General features: G+C 46.3%; 1 protein-coding gene across 1 annotated transcript in view; it reads left to right on the top strand.

Annotated features, from left to right (window-relative positions):
• DHX15 (DEAH-box helicase 15) overlaps nucleotides 1-24,643 on the top strand; it is a 96,516-nt gene that overhangs the window by 42,648 nt on the left and 29,225 nt on the right. The window contains exons 7-9 of the mRNA XM_061585223.1: nucleotides 13,632-13,718; nucleotides 14,336-14,485; nucleotides 23,856-23,964. Of these exons, the coding sequence (XP_061441207.1) occupies nucleotides 13,632-13,718; nucleotides 14,336-14,485; nucleotides 23,856-23,964 (346 nt within the window). The remainder of the gene's footprint in view (nucleotides 1-13,631; nucleotides 13,719-14,335; nucleotides 14,486-23,855; nucleotides 23,965-24,643) is intronic.

Here is a 24,643-nt window from a genome sequence, read left to right as displayed (position 1 = left end):
TAAAACTAGTCTTGTTTGCAGACCCACTTGTATTGAATGTGACATTCATGTGTCACATTAAGCCATAGTTTAAAAACAAACTATGCTTTAATGTGAAAGTGCAGAGTGCTGCAACACAGTGCTCAGACGTTCTCACCCTGCTCCTGGGAAACAAGTCAGATTGTGTCTTCTTGTTATGTCTGAACAGAGGCTTGCTCAGATATGCTGAACTGGATCATGCTGCTTGCTCACATCTGAAGTGGATCATGCTGCTTGCTCACATTAGACCATCGTTTGTCTTTAAATATGGTTTAATGTAGGGATGGGGAATCTTTTGGATCCACAGGCCATGTCTTTATCAGGGTCGGCCTCGTGGGCCAAATTTGACAGGTGAGTATGGCTGGCCACCTGCCAATCATAGGATGTCACAGTGATGTCACGTGCAAGGTGCTTCCAAGTCCTTGTTTTTCCCCATCAGGGAAACTTCCAGTTTAGGGGATTAGGATACAAAACCCGTTCCTAAATCAGCAATCCTGCTAAAGTAAGCAGGGTTTAACCATGCCCATCTGCTGATGAGTGGGGTGAAATCCTGCTCAGTTTTGCTGTGTTCCCCATTCTATATTGACAATGGGCATGCAGCCAACATAGGATTTAACTCGCCCTTGTGCCCATCAAATGATGTTGCAAGTGATGTCAGCTGATGGGTGGGTGTGGTTTAGGGATATTGGCCTCATGGGCCAGCTTGGACCCCCTGGTGGGCCAAAATTAACTTGCAGCCCAGATGTTTCCCACCCCGGCTTTAATGTGATGTATGAACTGGGCCCTTGTGTGTTGGGCAGCTATTCCTGCAGCTGTAGTGTATTTTTGGATAAACCTTGCATTCTAAAACGGCAGCTACCATTCCCAACTGCTCATTTAATGACCTCTTTTAATGACCTCTGATTTTTATGAAGACCAGAAAACTAAAATTCACCGCCTCTTTTTTTTTAAGCTAGGGTATGTTATTGGTAAAGTTAGACTCCTGAATATACTCTATGTAGAATTTGTTCCTTGCATAGTGAATACGCATAATATTAATGACAGCATAGTTATATATAGTTCCTTGCATAGTGAATACGCATAATATTAATGACAGCATAGTTTTCTAAGAGGATAAATTGCTTGTTGCTTTAGGAAAATAATCCTCTTTTTCCTGGTATCACTGAAGTAGATTTTTGCCATAATTTGAAGTTGACAAAAGTGGAATAGCAAAAAACTGGTATTATCCCATGATGACCAAATGATAACGTTGCGTTTGAACTAGAAGTGCTGGTAATGATTTCTAGACTTGGGTCCACATACAGACTTTGGGGACTTGTCATGCTTCAAAGAACAGGTTAGCACTTTGTTTTAATCCAAGCTGGAAAAGAATTACCAGCTTAAACCCAAATGCCCGTGGGTACTCTCATGGGCAGCAAGGAGTTCCTTTGCAGTCCAAGATCAGAAATGCTAGTAAGTGCTCATTCTGGCTGCAGAAGGCAGCCAGCTTGATGCAGTGCAGGAAAGTAAAGAGGTTGTTCTCCCAGAGAGGAAGAAACTCTCATTTTCCATAGGAGGTGGGCCATCACTGTGAGAAATAGTTCCACCTATCGTGCGAAGGCAAGAATGTTTTTGAAGTCAAGACTAGGGACGTCATGCCCCTCCCACTCTCCAGTTCATTCTTGCCTTCGTACGAACAAGATTGGAATTACACGTAGCATTTAGCTAAGTCTCATATTTGTTTGTGTATTTGTGTATTTGTTTTCAAATCCTTTTTTCTCTTTTGTGTTTAACCTACTGAGGGTCCCCTCAGAGACCGCGGCTGCGGCTCTCTTCGTTTTTTCCCGAACTATTCTTTTCAAGTTATTTTCTTTCCTTGACTGGGGGCTCCCTCTGAGACCGCGGCTGCGGCTCTCTTTTTGTTTTTGGCAGTTTTCGAGTCCCCCCTCCCCCCGGCTCTGTTGTATCCGTTGCCTGGGAGTTCCCTCAGTGACCGCGGCTGCGGTTATCTTGGTTTTGATCGTTTTGGAGCTTCCCCCCCCCGGCTCTGTTGCCGCGGCTGCGGCTCTTCCGATCTCTGCGGGAGCTTGCAGCTGCGGCTCCTGCCGTTACCCCATCATACCTTTTTCCTCAGATCACCCTCGCTACGTGGCTTTAATTCCCACTGCGAAGGGCTTTGCAAACAGCGACGGCGGCTCTCTCGGCGGCGGCTGCCGCTTTCCCCTTACTGCCTGTTCCCTTCTGGGGATTCCTTTGAGCCGCTAGTGCGGTTTTCGGCCCCGCTGCTTCCCCTGCTAGTCTGTGCTGGACAGTCCTTCCCCCCACTCCGTCCCCAGACGGCCGCCATTGCTCCTTCTCCCTCAGCCTTTTTTGATCGTTTTTTCCCGCCCTTTTTTCCGGGCGCCATTTTTTGAAATTCAAAATTCCCGCCTTTTTTGTTACCATCGGATACCTCCCCTGCAGGCTATCTATCTGTATGTTTGTGTATATGTGCTGCTGACAAACTTACACAGGGCTGATTTACACACATTTTTACTGTGGCTGTAATCCTAGTGGCTGAATTATATTATCAAGGCTGGAGCTCCAATCCTAGTGGGCTGGATTGTATTATCAAGGCTGGAGCTTTAATCCTAGTGGCTGGATTACATTATCAAGGCTGGAGCTTTAATATCAGTGGCTGACTTGTATTAAATCTGATTTACATTGTATATCCTGCCCCCTCTGGGGCCGTGAACAAGCCAGAAACCCAGCCTACAGCACTAGTCTGAGTGTGCCAACTCTAAAACAGCCTATATTATATTAACGCTGATACCTCAGTGCATTCTGCCCCCTCTGTGGCAGTGCATTTCGCCATCTGCCAGTGTATCCTACCCCCTCCGTGGTAGTACGCTGTGCCAGTTCGGGTCTTTACATCCTGCCCCCTCCGTGGCAGTGTACTGCACCCAGGTTTATATAAGATGGCAGAACAGCCAGGCATGTCACCATCAACACACATGGTGCCAGATCAGCCAGACATGCCACAATCAGCCAAGCCACAACATCCTAACACGTCTAAGACCAGACATGCCAAAGCACTGGCTAAGACAAAACATCTTTCCAGCCATAGTAAACCAAAGCGCCCTCGTTATGTCTCTGTACCAACCACAGCACAGACACACATAAGCGATATTTTCCATTCCCCGGCTGCTGCCTCTGACGAGGAAGAGTTTCTTGGCTTTCCCGCTCACTGTTCGCCTAACGAACCTACCTCTGGTTTACCGCCTCAAACATCTGTCCCAATAGTTCATCAGGCACACACATCTGCCACATCTGGTCTGCAGCTGTCTCCTGATTTCCTCTCCCAACTTCAAGCCATGCTGGCATTTTTCACCCAAATGCAGTCACTACCACAAGTTCCTGCCATACCCCCACTCAACATGGACCAACGTGCGTGCCATGAAGCTCATCCTTCCTGTTCACCAGATCCCTTTGATGTAGCCAGAGGCAGATGTACGGACGAAGCCTCGTATGCGGAGGAGTCAACTTTCACTGACCATGTTGAAGGAGACGGCTGGAGCGACTATTCAGATCATGAGGAGGATACATCGTATCGCCTGTTTGATACCTCAGACTATCAGCCGCTAGCACGTAGGGTACTTCATACCCTTGGTCTCCAGACTGCGCCTTCAACTTCGTCTGCCCCAGCTATCAAAGGGGCCAAGGTCCTCAAATCCCCTGCACCTACTGAACACTACATCCCGGTGCCGGACCCAATTGCCAAATTAGCCTCCGAAGAATGGGCTCATCCACTCAAAGCCCGACGCTTCAAGAACCTGGCTGACAGATTGTACGCCCTAGCCCCAGACTTTGCCACCAAGTTAGATGTCCCTGGCATAGATGAACCAATCGCTCGCCTCGTTTCAAGATCTCTTTTGCCCAGGGAAGGGGAATCCCACCTAAAAGATACTACTGAGCGACGAATAGACTTCGCCCTCCGCAAGAATCACGAGGCCACTGCCTTAGCCATGCGTGCCTCCGCTTCAGCCTCCATATTCTCCAGAGCCTCTATGATGTGGATGGATGACCTTCTAGAGGATGCTAACCCTGATCCTGTCGCCTTCAGAAGAGCACTATCGAAATTACGTAAGACAGCAGCTTTTGTGGCCGATGCCACTTTGGATGCCACTCAATTAGGGGCACGAGCCATGACGACTCAAATAGTCGCTCGTCGCACCCTCTGGCTTCGCCATTGGCAAGCTGATTCAGCGGCCAGACTGAACCTGTCCAAGGCTCCTTACTCCGGATCTCTACTCTTCGGCGAGGAAGCTCTAAAGGCAGTTCTGGTTGATCCAAAAGACGCCCAAAAACCGGTTCTGGCCACAGTCAAGAACATCGACCACAGGCCCTTCAGGCGATTTCCCTCCTTTCGTTCTAACCAGTCCTTTCGAGGAACGCGGCCAGGAGGACGAGGCCGCGACTTCAGACCCTATGACCCCAACGCATTCAGGGGCTCCTGGAACCGACGCTTCCAGGGCAGAGGTCAGTACCAAGGGCGCAGGGGCAACTCATCGTCCTCATATAGGGGAGGCCCTCGCCTACACAAGTAGTATTAACGCCCTCCCCATAGGTGGCAGATTACTTAATTTTGGAGATCGATGGCTGCGCCTTACTACGGTCTCCTGGATCAGGGACCTTTTTACTTATGGCTATACCATAGAGTTCTGGGCAACCCCATCAGACAGATTCCATCCGTCTCCTTGCCCAAGGGCACCAGCCAGGCACAACATGATGCAGGCAGCTATACATCACCTCTTGGACATAGCGGCAATAGAGCCAGTTCCCACAACTGAGAGGTCGGAAGGGGTGTACTCCCTCCTATTTGCTGTGCCAAAACGAGATTTATCTTGGAGGGCGGTATTGGACCTCAAGTTTGTCAACCGTTTTGTAACATACCGCAGGTTCAAAATGGAATCTCTCCATTCCATTACCGAGAGTCTGCATGAAGGAGACTTCCTGGCTTCTATCGACCTTAAGGAAGCGTATCTCCATGTGCCCATTTGCATAGCCCACAGAAAGTTTCTTCGGTTTGCCTTTGGCCACCAACATTTTCAATATAGAGCGATGCCATTTGGCCTCTCCTCTGCTCCAAGAGTATTTACCAAGGTGCTACCCATCCTAGTGGCTTACCTTCGGACCCAAGGGGTTCATATCTACCCATATTTGGATGATCTGCTAATACGGTCCAAGTCTGAAGAGCTGGCTCATCATCATTTAATGATCACCCTCAATGTTTTGCAGACGTACGGCTGGCTTGTCAACTTCGACAAAAGCCATCTCCAACCAACCCAACGCCTACTACATCTTGGGGCAATGTTGGACACCCTGCAGGCAATGGTCTTCCTGGCTCCAGATCGCATCACTGCCATCACAAGCATCGCAAGGTCCCTGATGCAACAAACATCCGCAGACGTCATGCTTCTCGCCAGAGCGCTCGGGATGTTTATCTCCACAATCCACATTGTGCCCTGGGCTCGAGCCCACACTCGGCCCCTTCAGTGGACTCTGTTGCCTTTTCAAAAAGACATTGCCAGCTCCAACCATCGCAAAGTTCGTTTGAGCCCCGCTCTGTGCCTCTCCTTCCGCTGGTGGACCAAGGTTCAACACCTCTCCAAGGGCACGTCGTTCAGAGAACCCCGCAGAACCGTCGTGACCACAGACGCCAGCCTCATAGGTTGGGGAGCCCACTGCAACTCCCAGTACGTTCAGGGGGTTTGGCCCAACGCAGAGCAATCTCGAAGCATCAACTGGCTGGAACTAAAGGCTGTCCACTTGGCTCTATGTCATTTTCAGTCTCTGTTCCCTTTGCATCATGTGCTCATTCGAACAGACAACACGTGTGTAAAATCACATTTGAACAGACAGGGGGGCACCAGGTCTCGTCCTCTGCAGGACTTAGCCTCCCTCATCTTTGTCTGGGCAGAACAACATCTACAATCCCTGAAAGCAGAGCACCTCAGAGGGATTTGGAATGTGACAGCAGACTGGCTCAGCAGACAACAGGTCTTTCCGGGAGAATGGAAACTTCATCCAGCCATTTTCCATCGTCTCTAGTGTCGGTTCGGCGCCCTCTCAGTCGACCTGTTTGCTTCCAGTCACAATTGCCAGCTTCCAAGGTACTTTGCCCGATACCTGGACTCAACAGCAGAAGCAGTGGATGCTCTGACAACACCGTGGCCAGACGGTCTATTGTACGCCTTTCCTCCCATACCATTGTTAGCCAAAACCTTGAGGAAGGCGTGAACCGAAAGGGCACAGCTGGTTCTGATAGCACCATTTTGGCCACGCCGACCGTGGTTCTCAGATCTTCTGGCAATGTCAATGATGGATCCTTGGACACTTCCAGTAACGCCAGACCTCCTATCCCAGGGTCCAGTACTGCACCAGGACCCTACTTGGCTCAATCTAACAGCGTGGCGTTTGAACGGAGACATTTGAGGTCAGCTGGACTGTCTGACGCTGTGATTTATATTATTTTGGCCTCGAGAAGACCATCTACCACTCGCATTTATCAACATACCTGGGTGGCTTTCTCCAAGTGGTGTCAGTCCCACCACCACGATCCATCCCAGGCCAATGTGCACCAGGTGCTCCAATTTCTCCATAGTGGCTTTATGATGGGACTTCGACCCAACACTCTACGTTGACATGCGTCTACTCTGTCATCCATTCTCTCAGTGTCCTCTCCTGGAGATCATATTTCCTCACATCCGTTCATCAAACGTTTTTTGAGGGGAGTCGCCCTACGCTCTCCGGCTGTTGTCCATCGGTTCCCCTCATGGAGTTTGCCGAAAGTTCTGCAGGCTTTGCAACGCCCTCCATTTGAACCCATCAGGACTGTGCCCCTACGTATACTGTCCTTCAAAGTCTTGTTTCTGATCGCAATCACATCTGCCAGACGCGTTTCGGAGTTGGGCGCATTGTCTTCTGCTCGACACCTCTGCGTCTTCCATAAGGACTCTGTTGTGCTGAAGACTGATCCTTCCTTTCGTCCCAAGGTCGATTCAGTTTTTCATTGCAACCAGGACATTGTGTTGCCTTCCTTTTGCCCGGATCCTACCCATCCTCTTGAAAAGGCTTGGCATTCGTTAGATGTCTGGAGGGCTCTCAAGACCTACCTGTCTAGGACCCAAGAGATTCGACGAACGGAGTCTCTGTTTGTATCCTTTCATCCAAGGTCTATGGGGCATAAAGTATCCAATTCTACCTTATCCCGTTGGTTAAGGGCATGCATTACTTTAGCATATGAGTCCCTGAAGCTGTCAGTTCCAGCTAGTATAACGGCTCATTCTACCAGGTCAGCTGCCACCTCGGCTGCTTTTGCCACTAATGCTCCTGTTGCCGATATTTGTAGGGCTGCAGTCTGGTCTACCCCACACTCGTTTATAAGGCATTATAAAATTGATCGTTATGCCTCTGCTGATGCATCTTTTGGCAGACGAGTGTTGCAACAGGTTCTTAATGAGGATTAACATGTGGGTGGTCCCTCCCTATATGGGTTGCTTTGGTACATCCCACAGTGATGGCCCACCTCCTATGGAAAATGTACCATTGGTCTCACCTGAAAGGTGATTTTCATAGGAGTGGGCCATCACGACCCTCCCAGTTGGAGGATGACTAGAGATTTTATCAATGGGTTACATGTTATTGTTACGCTATTATATTTAAATGTAAGAGTGAAGTCAAGACTTTTAGTTCTGTTATGTTATGTAGTTATGTTAGAGTCATGTTGTTATGCATGTGACTATTATGTTATTTTCCTGGCGGGCCTGTTGGCCTTGTTCTTGTATTTTTAGATATCTCTTTTTAGACTCGCTACGAATGAACTGGAGAGTGGGAGGGGCATGACGTCCCTAGTCTTGACTTCAAAAACATTCTTGCCTTCGCACGATAGGTGGAACTATTTCTCACAGTGATGGCCCACTCCTATGAAAATCACCTTTCAGGTGAGACCAATGGTACATTCCCCCCTTGCCTCTGTGGAAATTGTTCCCTGCTAGGCATTTTTTTGGGGTGCAGCCTCTTTACTTCCCTGGTATTGGTGTGCCAGTCTGGCTACCTTTTGTAGTCCAAAAGCATAGATGCTTGCAAGCCCACACAGTTAAGCACGCTCAGAAATCAGCCATTCTATTTTATTATTTGGTTAGGGGGAGGTTACTATTTCTGAGCCAATTCAACATAAGCCGTGGGGAATTTGCCTACATCTACTTTAATTGTAATCAGTTGTACTGTGACAAAACTGCTTGGGATTTTCTTGACAACCCAGAGAGCTTGTTTAGTATCTAAAAATATAAATTGGGAAGTCCTCAGTTTTTCAAGTCTTACCTCTGCCATGAACTCTAGCTTTAGGCAAACAACTGTATTTTCCATCTGTAGTCCCCCATCTACAGTAAAGGGTTAATGATGCTGACATGCCTGATAGAGAGAGCATGCAGGACCACATTTTTTTCATTGCGTTACTCAAGTGATGGCCACTCTTTTTGGTCAGTTTCTCAGAAATAGAGTTCAAAGTGTGAGTATGCATCTCCCTGATGAGTATTAAGTTCTTTGGTTATGTAGCGTTAAAAATATCCAAGTAAGGATTTTAAGATGCTTTGCAGGAAGGATAAAACATAAATTGGAGATGCTGTGTTGCAGGGGTTCAATAACAGGCAGTATGAATTCAGAGATCATCTGTGAAGTGCAAGAGAAAATAGGAGCAGCAAGCTCAAGTAATAGAATTTTTTTAAATTGTAGGAAATTCTGCTATCTCATGCAGATGGGATTGTGTGCAGTGCACCTATAACTTGCTTAATTTGATTAAAATAGAAGAAATACTTTTTAGGTTAAAGTCTTAGGCTGTGACAAACCTTTCAGTCATCATTGCCTAGTAGTACCCACATCAATGTTTCCCCTTTGCCACTATAACCTGTAAAAAACAGTTTTGTGTAGATTTAATAATGCTATTATCTGCATGTGGTGCTAGGACTGGTGTGCATAAAATATATATCACCTGCTTGGTGGTTGTATTATTATTATTACTATTACTATTATTATTATTATTATTTAAATTTGTTAGTCGCTTGATGCCCGTAGGTCCCAGAATGACTTATACAATGTTAAAATAAAACACACTATAAAAACATAACAATAAACAACAACAAGCAGTGTGTCTAGCAGCTTGTTCCTTTTGCGGGGTCATAGAATCATAGAGTTGGAAGGGGCCTATAAGGCCATTGAGTCCAACCCCCTGGCTCAACGCAGGGATCCAAATTAAAGCAAATCCGACAAGTGGCTGTCTAGCTGCCTCTTGAATGCTCCAGGGTTCAAAGTTCTAGTTTTGGTGTACAAAGCTCTATACAGCTTGGGACCAGGATACCTGAAAGACTATCTTACCCATTATATACCCCATTGATCACTGTGCTCTGCAGGTGAGGCTTCTTGCAGATACCACCTTATCAGGATGTCCATTCTGCACAACATAGGAAACGTACCTTTAGTGTGGTGGCACCTACCCTGTGGAATTATTAGACAGGCCTGTTACCTTTTTGGTGCCTATTGAAGACCTTCCTCTTTCAAAAAGCCTTTTCAGTTGAGACCTTATCCCAGTCTGTGTCTGTGTTGGAATTGCTTTTTAATATGTTTTTAAACCTTTTTTAAATGTTTTTAACCTTTTTTTATATAAAAAAGATGTTTTGAAAGCTTTTAAAAAATGTTTTTAAAGATGTTTCATTTTAATCTATTTTAAAGTCTGTTTTTATGATTTTTTTAAAGTGTTTTTAGTGCTTTTGTTTGCCGCCCTGGGCTCCTACTGGGAGGAAGGGTGGGATATAAATCAAATAATAAATAAATAGTCAGGAAGTTTTTCCTGATATTCATCTGAAATCTGGCTTCCTGTAATTTGAGCCCATTATTCTGTGTCCTGAATTCTGGGATGATCGAGAAGAGACCCTGGCCCTTTTCTGTGTGACAACCTTTCAAGTAATTGAAGAGTGCTACCATATCTCCCCCCAGTCTTTTGTTCTCAAGGCTTACCATGCCCAGTTCTTTCAGTCTCTCCTCACAGGGCTTTGTTTCCAGTCCCCTGATTATCCACGTTGCCCTCCTCTGAACCTGTTAGTTTGTCTGCATCCTTCTTAGAGAACTGGACACAGTACTGAAGATGAGGCCTAACCAGTGCCAGAAAAGGGGAACCAATACTTCATGTGATTTGGAAACTATACTTCTCTTCATACAACTTAAAATAGCATTTGCCTTTTTTGCAGCCTCATTACACTGTTGGCTCATATTCAGTTTGTGATCAACAACAGTCCCAAGATCCTTCTTGCATGTAGTATTGCTGAGCCAAGTATCCCCCATCTTATAACTGGGTCATGTCCAGAGAGTAGTACTGGCAACGTTCAGATGTGGGTTTTTTTTGGGGGGGGGAATGCAAGGCTATTTAAGGAATTGCCTGTTGGGGGATCCATTTAAATCTGCTTAATGTGGCAACTGAGTGTTGCATCCTGGCCTTCCCTGCATTGTAGAGGAATTCTAATGCTGGTAGTGATTAAAGTGTTGGACTGCGACCTGGGAGACCAGGGTTCAAATCCCCACAGAGTCATGAAGCTCACTGGGTGACCTTTGGCCAGTCATTGCCTCTCAGCCTCAGAAGAAGGCCCCCTCTGAATACCGCTTACCATGAAAACTATTCATAGGGTTGCCATAAGTCAGAATCAACTTGAAGGTAGTACATTTTATAGCAATTTTGCATAACATGATATTTTGTTCTGCTGTTCTGAGATTTTTTGGGGGGGATTTTGTTGTTGCTTCTTCTTAATACAAAGAACCCTGACTGTGTTTTGCTACAACACTAAACCATAGTAAATCTGATTTCCCTCGGGGCTTGTGCACTCCCTCCTGCCAAAGGACTTGTTCAGAAGCTCCCACTTTTAGTTAACTACTCTTTAGATGGTACCATCTTGGTTACCATTTCTGCTCAAGTGTCCAGTGCTGCATCTTCTCAGACTTCGTGGGATCAATTTCAGTTTACTTAGCATGATTGTGTGGACACACGTGCCACCTCAATCTGTGCCCATCATGACTGGTGAAATTGAGCTAGGAGGGGAGATTTACCATATGAGTCTAGAGCAGCCTTTCCCAACCAGTGTGCCTCCAGATGTTGCTGGACTACAATTCCCATCTTTCCTGACCATTGGCAATGTTGGCTGAGGCTGATGGGAGTTATAGTCCAACAAAATCTGGAGGCACACTGGTTGGGAAAGTCTGGTCTAGAGCATGGTGAATACATCTTTGTATGAGAGGATAGTGCCTACTGCTTTAAAGGAGGCAGTGGTGTGGCCACTACTAAAAAACCCAGCCCTGGATCCATTGGATTATAATAACTGTCGCCCAGTTGCCAATACCTTCATTCTGGGAAAGATGACTGAGGTGGTTGTGGCAGAACAACTGCAGATATTCCCAGACGAGATTGATTATCTGGATCTATTGCAGTCTGGGTTCAAGACTGAGTTGCCCTCAGTCCCCCTCATGGGTGACCCTTATAGAAAGAGTGTATCCCTGCTCCTTCTGCTCAGTCTGTCAGCAGCTTTTGATACCATTAACTATGGTATCATTATGAACCGATTCTGTGGGATGGGTATCTGTGGGATTGTCCTGTGGGTGGCTCTGTTCCTACCTGCAGGGTTGTGTCCAGAGAGTTATGTTGGCAGAGTGCTCCTCAGCCCCTGGTGTTTGTGAGGTGCCTCAGGGCACTATTCTGTCCTCAATTGTATTCAACATCTATATGAAGCCACACGGAGCAGTAATTAGGAGTTTTGCAGCAAACTATCATCAATACACTGATGATATCCAATTTCTCAATAACAACTGAGTCAGGAAATGCTCTGTAAACCCTGGACCAGTGCACGGGTGTAGTGCTGGACTGGATGAAGGTCATTACACAAGGCTTGAATTCTGGGAAAACAGAAGCCTTGTGGGTGGCTGGTTCCTGTGTCTTCAAGACAGGCCAAGTGCCTCTTCTGGATGGGGCTGCACTCCCTCTGAAGGAGCAAGTCTGCAGTCTGGGAGAGCTCCTTGTTCCATTGTTGTCACTGGAGGCAAGTGACCTCTGGCCAGAAGTGCCTTCTACCAGCTTCAGCTGGTACGCTAGCTGCTGCAAACATTCCTGAACCCTGGGATAGCTTGATCTCAGTGGTCCATGCATTGGTAACCTCACTGGATTACTCTAATACACTTTATGTGGGACTGCCTTTGTATCTGATTCAGAAGCTGCAGCTAGTGCAGAATGCAGTGGTCAAATGCGCACAAGGACAGGCTACTGGTAACATGTTAGCCCTTTGCTGAGAGACCTGCAATTTGCTACCAAACCAGGTTCAGGGTTCTTGTGTTAATTCACAAAGCTCTAAACAGTTTGAGCCCAAAGAACTTTAAGGGCCGCCCAATTCCTTATGCTGTACTTCAGTCACTGAGATCCTCTCATGGGGCACTTCTGATGGTTCTCCATGTCTCTGAGGTTTGGTCGACCTTTACTTAGGCATCTAGCCTTTAATCTGGCAGGTCCTGCCCTGTGGAATTATTTGCCAGCAGACGCTCAGCAGGAATCATCCTGCCTCCTTTTAGAGGCTCCTGATGTTATTCAGACAGGCTTTTTCAACATGGATTTCTTTTTTCCAAACAGTACTTATTGATGCTTTTTTAATTGATGCTTTTACTGATGATATTGTAATTGTGTATATTGTATACCACCTTGTTGTATTTTTATGAAAGCATGGTCTATAAATATTTAAACAAACAAGAAACCTGCCTTGCTGTGTCATCCAAACCAGGAATCATGGTTTAATGCTAACTGTGATTAGTTTCTGGGTTATGAAGCTGGCCTGTTGAAACTAATAATAGTGTTAACCACGACTCCTGGTTTGGATGACACAGAAAGCTGAACTCTCAGCTACATGGGAAGAGGACAGGAGAGGGAAGAGTGCTTGTGCCCAGTAGGAGACTAGTTGCAGCGCTAAAGCATAGTTTAGCATTGTGTATGAATGTAGCTACTCTGTTGTTTGATTAAATGTTGCATATAGCTCAAATAACTGTAAGTTTAATTCACATAATATCAGTTCAGACATCACAGTAACCACAGTTGAGAATCAAACAATGTTTGACGCTGCCAAGTGTAAAAGGACAAACCATGGTTTAGAGCTACTTTTATCCTTTTGTTTTCTGTTTTCTAAAATGCTGCTTCATAATTTCCATAGTACAGCAACCCCTCTGGTGGTGGGCTAATGGCTATAACTATAACTTGACAACTGAAATCAAGTCAGACACTTCTTCACTGTTTCGTGTGATATCTGAATTGAGCCAGAGCTATAGAAAATGCTTATTGTCTATAACAGTTTGATACAAGTACAAATTTCAGCAACAACACTTGAAATATTTTAGAAGAGTAACTGGTCAAATCTAGAAAATTGTGTATTTCAATTTTTCCATCTGCTGGATGTTCATTAATAAGCCGTATGGTTTCTGAGTTCTGTAGGCCACAACATTTCCTACCTTATGTTTATTAACAATGTTTTTGCCCTGTTTGTGTCATGCACAGCAGAAAACTTTATTATACTCTTCAACAGGTAGTTGTATCGACTAATATTGCTGAGACATCTTTGACAATAGATGGCGTTGTATTTGTCATTGATCCTGGATTTGCCAAGCAAAAGGTAAATATTTATTATTTCTTACATGATTGATTATTTCTCCTGAAATTAAGAGGGAATTACTTAGAATTAGCCTATATGCAACATTCCTTTCTTCCTTTTATAGTTCGTGGTAACATTTTTGGGGGGATTTAGTTGTACTTCTCTTGCACAAAACTCTAGTGCAACATAGAGATGTGAAGGCCCGGAATCAAACTGGGAAAATTTGAAAAACAAAAATGTTTTTCCCTTCAATTTTTTGGGAAAAGATGGAAAATTTTAAGACACAGTGGTTTCCCCCCTAATTTTTCAGCGTTCCCCCCAGACCTTCACATCTCTAGTATAGTTCCTCCATGAGGAGAGGATGTACTTGCAGAGGGGCACCTTTGAACATAATATTGTTTATCAAAGCAATTACCTTCTTTTTTAAAGCCAATTGTGATATAAACCTGCTTAGTAGATTCTCTGAAAAACTTAATATAGCTGGGTGGTAGATATGGCTTGGTTTCATGTCTGATTTTTAAAAAGCCACCTATTGGAATGGATTTCTTCATACATACTTTAGATTTGAATTTTGAAATGTGCAGTATTCATACTAGTTTGAGCTGATTCTTTTCTGTATTTGGCTTCCATCTAATTAGGTATACAATCCTCGTATAAGAGTGGAATCTCTCTTGGTGACTGCAATAAGTAAAGCTTCTGCTCAGCAGAGAGCAGGCCGTGCTGGTCGTACTAGACCAGGCAAGTGTTTCCGACTGTATACGGAGAAGGCTTACAAAACTGAGATGCAGGTGTGTAAGTTGCAGATAGATTTATTTTATAGGCAAATTATCACACTCTTGCTTCATACAGGTTATCAAAAAACATTTAATCAAAAGCTGTAATAGAAGTTTCCTTTTGGAGCTGGGAGCTGTATACCATGGTGGAAGACTTGACTGTTGCCTGATCAGATTGTTTTGGTTATGCAAAGTTGTTGAGTGTGACATTACTCTTCTGATACTGCTTCTGCTTCTCTGATTGAAGATGTGCAACATTTTCATTTGCCTTGACCTTACGTACAGGACAATCCTAAGTGAGGCTGGGAGGGTGGTACGAACAGGCAAAGTCATCTGTCACGTCCTCATGGTTTGTGCCATGCGAGGCAGGAGGTTGTGGGGGGAGGGCTGAGTTACCTCGTGCCCCCCAATTGGCTTCAGTGTGCAAAACATTTTTACAGGCTGGCGTGGATGAGGGATTCAGTTCTGGGGCCTTGTCAATGAGCCAGCTTCTGCCTTTCCCCTAGAATACCCTTTTTTGAGGCCTAACACTGCCTACAGCCAGACGGAACATTGCTAGCAGTAGATTTATGTCTGTGGAGGTTATCATGGGCATAGCGAGGAGCCTCTGATAGACGCAGTTTCCCTGCCAGTGGGAGCTCTTTTTCACAGGTGGAGAGGCATCTCTGCCCAATCTTAACCCCTCCAGCCAGTGGACCTGGGGTTTAGGATTACTGTGTTTGCTCTTCTATGATACTTTTGTGTCATTTTTTTCTTTTAAGACTAAGCTGTACTTACAATTGAATATGCACATAAACAGATCTTGCCTTAAACAAATGTGGCTGCTGTTAACAAGCAATATAATTATCACAAATTCTTCTTTTTGATTTTGTAAATAACAATATTAAAGAGTCAAGAGTTTTTATTCTGCTCATTCTGTTAATTGCTCTGTACTAGATCAGTATTTCTTGGCAAAAGAGCAAGCCAACTCACATTGAAAATTTTTTAAAGTTTCCGTTTCTTTTCTTTACATTTCTAGCATAGATTATCTTTAGTACTCATAATTTTGCATAGTCTCTGAGGTGTGCTGTGTATTTTGGTAACCATTTAGAAAGTTTCCTGGCAAGTTCTGTCCCCCATGCTTTTCAACATCTACATGCAGCCTCTGGGTGCGGTCATCAGGAGTTTTGGAGTGCGTTGTCATCAGTATGCTGATGACACGCAGCTCTACTTCTCCTTTTCACCTTTTTAAGGTGAGGCTGTTGAGGTGCTGAACCGTTGCTTGACCGCGATAATGGACTGGATGAGAGCTAATAAACTGAAACTCAATCCAGACAAGACCGAGACACTGTTGGTGAGCCCTTTACCTGCCCAGATGGTGGATGTTCATCCTGTTCTAGATGGGGTTACACTCCCCTTGAAGGAACAGGTTCGTAGTTTGGGGGTCCTTTTTGACCCTTCCTTGTCGCTTGAGGCTCAAGTGGCCTCGGTGGCACGGAATGCGTTTTACCATCTTCGCCTAGTAGCCCAACTATGCCCCTATCTGGACAGTGATGATCTCGCCTCAGTTGTTCACGCTCTGGTAACTTCTAGATTGGACTACTGTAATGCGCTCTACGTAGGGCTGCCCTTGAAGACTGTTCGGAAACTCCAGCTAGTGCAAAATGCGGCAGCCAGGCTGTTGACGAGGACCAATCGGTCTGCGCATATAACACCTGTCCTGGCCCGCTTGCACTGGCTACCCGTCTGTTTCCAAGCTAGATTCAAGGTGCTGGTTTTGACCTATAAAGCCTTATACGGTGTGGGACCGCAATACCTTGTGGAACGCCTCTCCCGCTATGAACCTACCCGTTCACTTCGTTCAATATCTAAGGCCCTCCTCCGGGTACCAACTCATCAGGAAGCCCGGAGGACTGTTGTTAGATCTAGAGCCTTTTCTGTGGTGGCCCCCGAACTCTGGAACAGCTTGCCTGAGGAGATACGCCTGGCGCCTACGGTACTTTCTTTTAGGTGCCAGGTTAAGACCTGGCTATTCTCCCAGGCATTTTAATGTTTTTATGTTTAATTTTGTTAGTTAACTTGCTTCTATGTGTTACTGATTTTATTATATTATTGTATTTTAATCCAGTTTTGTACACTGCCCAGAGAGCTACTAGCTATGGGCGGTCTAGAAATGAAATGAAATGAAATAAATAAATAAATAAATAAGTTAATACAGGGTGAGCAATTTAATGCTGCAACCCCAGATATTTTCCCAACTAGGACGACCTAGTTCTTGTGTCCATTTTCCATATGAGTCTGGTCCTCACAGTGGGTATTAGCTCCACCTATCGTGTGAAGGCAGGAATGTTTTTGAAGTCAAGACTAGGGGCGTCAGGCCCCTCCCACTCTCCAGTTCATTCTTGCCTTCGTATCGAACAAGTTTGTAATCCTTGACAGCGTAGCTTTAGATAAGTTTTCTCTGTATTTTTGTGACGGAGTGGGAGGTTTGTGTGTCCAGTCTGTACCTTCCCTTCCCTCTGTTCTGTCTGAACTGTTTTGTTTCCTCATATTTGTTCCTTTACTGGGGCTTTTCGTTTTTCCCCCAGTAAATTGCCTAACGGCTCTCAGGGAGACCGCAGCTGCGGCTCCTTTCGTCTTCCCCAGTAAATTGCCTACGGCTCTCAGGGAGGCTGCGGCTGCGGCTCCTTTTGTTCTCTGGCAGCTGACGCAGCTCTAATCAGGAGCTTGCGATCGCGGCTTCCTGGCCCGCTCCGCAGCATTTTTTCCTGACTTCTTTGGCTTACCTACATAAGGAGCCTGTGCATACGGCTTCCTTTGCCTCCTGAAGCTCAGTGACGTCACGGGAGACCGCGGCTGCGGCTCTCCCCCCCCTACATAAGGAGCCTGTGCATACGGCTTCCTTTGCCTCCTGAAGCTCAGTGACGTTACGGGAGACCGTGGCTGCGGTTCTCCCCCCCTCAGCAAGCCACCTAGAATTAACTGAGAGCTTTCAGCTGCTGCTCTCAGTATTGCTGCCACTTTACTTTTTTCATGGCAGCTCCAGAGCCTGCGGCTGCGGCTCTTTTTCACCCCTTTGGTTGGGCTGTTCCGTCATCCAGGCTTTTGAGATTGCCGCGACTGCCCTCGGAACTGGTGGCTGCAGCTCATTTTCCTAAGTGCACCATTGCTCCTTTATCGCCCCACGTTTTTTCTGATTGGCTTATTTTCCCGCCCTTTTTGCGGACGCCATTTTGTTTGACTCTCCCTTCCCGTTTGTTACTGTCTAGTCAGTTACAGTGCCGGGGGGGGGGCTTTCTATTGTCGGGGCCCTAGTTGGCCGAGCCAAGCCTCTTCATCAGCCCTCACAGTACGATCTATCGAGTCCAACACTGCTGCTGGCTCCTACAACGTTATCAACTGCGCTATCATAAACATATACAGGCTGTTGATTCTCCACCAAGCCGCCTGAACTGTGCATTCTGCCCCTACGTGGCAGTGTACAAGACTGTTGATACATACAAGGCTGTGAATACTATACAGGCGGCTTGACTTTTACCCCACATAAGAGCTGTCTGAACAGTTAACTCTGTACATTCTGTCCCATCGTGGCAGTGTACTCAGACATCTGCCAGTGCATTCTGCCCCAGTCGTGTGCCGTGTACTGAGCCTGTTCCAAGCCTGTTCATAGTGTACATTCTGCCCCATTGTGGCAGTGTACTGAGCTATCTGCCAGTGTATTCTGCCCCAGTCGTGTGCCGTGTACTGAGCTTCTTCGGGTCTGTGCATTCTGCCCCAGTCGTGTGCCGTGTACAGCTACCCTATATGATTTAGACAGGCTCCTTACACACAAATCCATAACTATTTTGCCTGCCCCACTGACTGTATCATTAAGGCTGTGGCTGTGACTGTATCATTAAGGCTGTGGCTGTGACTGTATCATTAAGGCTGTGGCTGTGACTGTATCATTAAGGCTGTGGCTGTGACTGTATCATTAAGGCTGTGGCTGTGACTGTATCATTAAGGCTGTGGCTGTGACTGTATCATTAAGGCTGTGGCTGTGACTGTATCATTAAGGCTGTGGCTGTGACTGTATCATTAAGGCTGTGGCTGTGACTGTATCATTAAGGCTGTGGCTGTGACTGTATCATTAAGGCTGTGGTCCTAATCTCAATTGATCACCTGAACAGCAATAGTGCATCCTGCCCCCTCTGTGGCCGTGTACTAAACCTGGATTATACACTGTACTTTCTGCCACATCTGGCTGTGTACCAAGCCTGAATTCCAGCATACAGTTTTATATTGACGCTAACATAGTGCATCCTGCTCCCTCTGTGGCCGTGTACTCAGTCTGAACTATATATACTGTACATCCTGCCCCCTCTGTGGCCGTGTACAAGCCTGAAATACAGCCTATATTATACTAACGCTGATACCATAGTGCATCCTGCCCCCTCTGTGGCCGTGCACTTCGCCATCTGCCAGTGTATCCTACCCCCTCTGTGGTCGTACACTGTGCCAGTTCGGGTCTCTACATCCTGCCCCCTCTGTGGCCATGTATTGCACCCAAAGTAAATATAAGATGGCAGAACAGCCAGACATGTCGCAAACAGCCAAACCGCAACATTCTAAGGCGACTAAGACTAAGCACGCTAAGTGTGTATGATGGCAGAACAGCCAGAGACAACCCAGGCGCCCATGCCAAAACATCATACAGAGACAAGCCAGGCGACCAAGCCTAAACCACCTAAGGCGGTCAAACATAAGCATGCGAAAGCGGTTGCCAAAACAAAGCACCTTTCCAGCTACAGCACTGCCAAGCGGCCACACTATGTCTCTGTTCCGGCTCCTCAGGGGTCAACCCCTGCACAGCTAACTACCCTTTTTCAATCCCCTGCTGCTTCCTCTGACGAGGAGGACTTTCCGGGCTTTCCTGAGCAGCCAACGGTCATCCAACCTGGGGCTTACTCCTCTACACTACCTGTGGGGCCGTCCACATTTCTGCCTGCCCAAGAGCAACCGTCCATAGTTCCGGGACTGCAGCTGTCCCAGGAGTTTATCTCACAACTCCAAGGCATGTTCTTGTTTTTTGCTCAGAGACAGCCACCGCCTCAAGTTCCTGCTATCCCTCAACACAGCCAGGACCAATTTATACACAGTGAGGCAAACCCATCAGGTTCTCCTGACCCGTTTGATGTTGCCAGGGGCAGGTTCGTTGATGATGCCTCTGGTGAGAAGGAGTCCGCATTCGCGCTGCAAGACGAAGGAGATGAATGGAGTGACCATTCTGAGCATGAGCAGGACACATCCTATCGCCTCTTCGACGCCTCAGACTACCAGCCTCTGGCGCGCAAACTGCTTCTTCCACCCCCGTCTTAAAGGGGGCTAGGGTTTTGAAATCCCCCACCCCAGCTGAACACTACCTTCCCGTGCCAGACCCCATCGCCAAACTGGCCAAAGACGAATGGGCTCACCCCCTACAAGCACGCCGATTTAATAACATTGCGGACAGACTTTATGTCTTGGCCCCAGACTTTGCTACCAAACTGGCCATCCCTGGCATAGACGAGCCTATTTCTAGCTTAGTTTCCAGATCCCTCTTGCCAAGGGAAGGAGAATCTCATTTAAAGGATGCTACTGAGCGGAGACTGGACTTTGCACTACGCAAAACTCATGAGGCCACCGCCTTTTCCATGCGTGCATCAACCTCAGCTTCTATCTTTGCCAGGGCAGCGATGATGTGGTTGGATGACCTCATCGAGGATCCCAATCCAGATCCTGTTTCAATGCGCAGATCGCTTATAAAATTGCACAAAACAGCTGCCTTCGTGGCCGACGCCACCTTGGACGCAAATCAACTAGCAGCATGCGCAATGGCATCTCAAGTCGTGGCCCGACGGACCCTCTGGCTTCATCACTGGCAGGCCGACCCTACTGCCAGAGTTAATCTATCACGGGCACCTTATGCCGGTTCATTAATCTTTGGTGAGGAAGCACTAAAAGCGGTGCTTGTTGACCCTAAGGACACTCAAAAACCCGTCTTGGCCACCGTCAAAAACACGGAGCGCAGACCTTTTAGACGTTTCGCTTCATACCGCACGTCTCCGCCCTTTTGAGGAACGTGGCCTGGGGGACGAGGCCGCGAGTTCCCAATATATGATTTCCGTTCCTCCAGAGGAGGCTGGAACAGACGCCTCCAGGGTAGAGGCCCATGGTTGGCTAGTCAACTTCGACAAAAGCCATCTACAACCAACGCAATGTCTACAGCATCTAGGTGCAATGTTGGACACCCTACAAGCGACGGTGTTCCTATCATCAGATCGCATAACCGCTATCACAGACATCACAAGATCTCTGATGCACAAAACCTTCGCAGACGTCATGCTTCTAGCCAGGGCGCTCAGAATGCTCATCTCTACTATCCATATTGTGCCATGGGCTCGAGCTCATACTCGCCACCTCCAGTGGGCCGTGCTACCGTTCCAACATGACATTGCCAGCTCAAACCATCGAGCAATCCCCTTAAACTCAGCTGTCCGCCTTTCATTCCGCTGGTGGACGAGGGTCCAACGTCTTTCCAAGGGCACTCCTTTCAGAGACCCCCGCAGGACTGTTGTCACCACAGATGCCAGTCTCATCGGCTGGGGAGCCCTCTGCAACTCCCAGTATGTTCAGGGGGTCTGGTCCACGGCAGAGCAGACTCAGAGCATCAATTGGCTGGAGCTAAAGACTGTCCACTTGGCTCTACTTCATTTTCAGTCTCTGTTCCCTTTGGCCCATGTCCTCATTCGAACGGACAACACATGTGTAAAATCACATTTGAACAGACAGGGGGGCACCAGGTCCTGTTCTCTGCAGGACCTAGCTTTCCTCATCTTCGGCTGGGCAGAACAACATCTGCAATCCCTGAAAGCAGAACATCTCAGAGGGATCTGGAATGTGACTGCAGACTGGCTCAGCAGACAACAGGTCTTTCCGGGAGAATGGAAACTTCATCCAACCATTTTCCATTGTCTCCAGTGTCGGTTCGGCAACTTTTCAATCAACCTGTTTGCTTCCAGTCGCAATTGCCAGCTTCCCAGGTATTTTGCCCGATACCTAGACACAACAGCGGAAGCAGTGGATCCTCTGTCAATACCATGGCCAGACGGTCTTTTGTACGCCTTCCCTCCAATACTATTGTTAGCCAAAACCTTGAGGAAGGCGCGGAGCGAGAGGGCACAACTGGTTCTGATAGCACCATATTGGCCACGTCGACCGCGGTTTTCAGATCTTCTCGCAATGTCAGTGACGGATCCTTGGACACTTCCGGTCAGGCCAGATCTTCTATCCCAGGGCCCAGTTTGGCATCAGGACCCCACTTGGTTCAATCTAACAGCGTGGCTTTTGAATGGGGACATTTGAGGTCGGCTGGCCTGTCTGACGCTGTTATTGATATTATCTTGGCCTCGAGAAGACCATCTACCACTCGTATTTATCAACATACTTGGGTGGCTTTTTCCAAGTGGTGCCAGTCCCACCATCATGATCCATCCCAGGCCACCATGCAGCAGGTGCTACAATATCTCCATAGCGGCTTTATGATGGGACTCAGACCCAACACATTACGTTGACATGCCTCGGCTTTGTCGTCTATTTTATCAGTGTCTTCTTCTGGTGCGACTATTGCCTCACATCCGTTCATCAAACGCTTTCTGAGGGGAGTCGCCCTACAATCTCCAGCTGTTGCCCATCGGTTTCCCTCATGGAGCCTGTCGAAGGTTCTGCAGGCTTTGCAACGCCCTCCGTTTGAACCCATCAGGACTGTGCCTTTACGTATGCTGTCCTTCAAGGTCTTGTTCCTGATCGCAATCACATCTGCCAGATGAGTTTCAGAGTTGGGCGCATTGTTTTCTGCTCGCCATCTCTGCGTCTTCCATAAGGACTCTGTTGTACTGAAGACTGATCCTTCCTTCCGTCCCAAGGTTGACTCAGTTTTCCATTGCAACCAGGACATTGTTTTGCCTTCCTTTTGCCCGAATCCTACCCATCCTCTCGAGAAGGCTTGGCATTCGTTGGATGTCCGGAGGGCTCTCAGGACCTACCTGTCCAGGACTCAGGATATCAGAAGGACCGAGTCTTTGTTTGTATCCTTTAATCCAAGGTCTATGGGGCATAAAGTAGCTAATTCCACCTTATCCCGCTGGTTGCGGGCATGTATTGCCTTAGCTTATGAGTCACTTAAGCTTCCAGTACCAGCTAGCATAACTTGTTATTCAACTAGGTCAGCGGCTACTACGGCTGCATTTTCTACCAACGCTCCTGTTGCTGATATCTGCAGGGCTGCAGTTTGGGCTACCCCACACTCGTTTATAAGTCATTATAAAATAGATCGTTATGCCTCTGCTGACGCTTCTTTTGGCAGACGAGTGTTGCAACAGGTTCTTAATGACGACTAGCATGTGGGTGGTCCCTCCCTATTATGGGCTGCTTTGGTACATCCCGCTGTGAGGACCGGACTCATATGGAAAATGGACCATTGGTCTCACCTGAAGGGTGATTTTCATATGAGTACGGTCCTCACGACCCTCCCAGTTGGAGGATGTATAGATAGCTTACTAAGCTGTTATATATTACTGTTACGCTGTTGTATTTAAAGTTACTAGTGAAGTCAAGACTTCTAGTTCTGTTATATCGCTATGTTAGAGTCATGTTATTATGCATGTTATTTTCCTGCTGGCAGTGGGAGGGGCCTGATGCCCCTAGTCTTGACTTCAAAAACATTCTTGCCTTCGCACGATAGGTGGAGCTAATACCCACTGTGAGGACCGTACTCATATGAAAATCACCCTTCAGGTGAGACCAATGGTCCATTTTATTGTGAAACGTTTAACTTGTTCTGTTTCACAAGGATATTCCAAAATTGTTGAGCAGATGCTGGACACGATATGAATTGTATTACCAGATGTTAGTTTTCTCCCCAAATACAGTTAATAATCTAAAAGGGGAATGTTACTCTTTTAACTTCTTTATGTAGTGTTTTATCAGCAGGTTGATAAAATTGATATTGTCATCATAACGATACATTAAATCTATTCCGATCTGTTTTTAAGGGGTGGTTCTTGTGCTTACATCCTCTGTATAATGATTGTGTGCTTCTTTTTCAAACAGTTTTTAGTTCAAATCCCATTGAATAAATGGTTATGAATGTATGTAGCTGTACAGAGAATTACACTACAATCGTGTCATGGGCTCTTAGGACAGGCATAGTATAACACCACACATACAACCCTGGGTATGACCCATTAAGGCTGTAGTCTTCTGTGTTAGGAGTGGATGTAATCTCCATGTTTTTTCTGGGTCAGAGTAGTGGTGTTTGTCTACTTTGAGATTAGGAAAAATTACTGAGTTAAATGAAAACAAAATAAACAAAATATTTATTTTCTAGGACAACACCTATCCTGAAATTCTGAGGTCGAACTTGGGTTCTGTGGTATTACAGCTGAAGAAACTAGGCATAGATGATTTGGTTCACTTTGATTTTATGGACCCACCAGGTATTTGTTTTCTAAAATCATTATATACAATAATATAGTAGGCCAGCCTTTCCCAACCTTTGGGTCCCCAGATGTTGCTGGACTACAATTCCCATCATTCCAGATTATTGGATGTGCTGGATGCGGCTGATGGGAGTTGTAGTCCAACAACATCTGGGGACCCAAAGGTTGGAAAAGACTGTAATAGGCTATATCTAGCTCTTTGTTTTCTTTTCATTTGGGGACTTTGCCATAGGTAATTTGTTACCTGAAGGGAATATACCAAAGTTGTGTAAGTATAACAAAAGTCCTAGCTTCCCTTACTGTTGCATGTATTTTTAAAAAACAATCTCATGTCATTATGTGTAAACTTATCTATTACTTTATTATAATTGTAGAGCTAATTGTGTAATTATTATTATATCTATGTAATGTTGCACAGTATGTTAACCCTTCTACATGTTGTACAGCCTTATGGCACAAATACCAAAGTGACTTCATATTGTAAAACTAATTAGTCTAATTTACTAGTTAGTTGTTTGGCTTTTTTGCTGTTGTAGTTTGGAGTTAACCTTGGTCGGTGGAGTTGGAATCTCACAGACAAGGTAGCTAGATCCAAGTGTTAATATAATGAAAGACTGGGATTCAATACTACCTTGGTGCTAAAAATGACGGGCAGCATATTTTAAGTCACTGTCTT

This window comes from Rhineura floridana, chromosome 9, assembly GCF_030035675.1.
Source record: "Rhineura floridana isolate rRhiFlo1 chromosome 9, rRhiFlo1.hap2, whole genome shotgun sequence".
Taxonomy (NCBI): Eukaryota; Metazoa; Chordata; class Lepidosauria; order Squamata; family Rhineuridae; genus Rhineura; species Rhineura floridana.
This window is presented reverse-complemented; position numbering and strand designations above follow the sequence as displayed.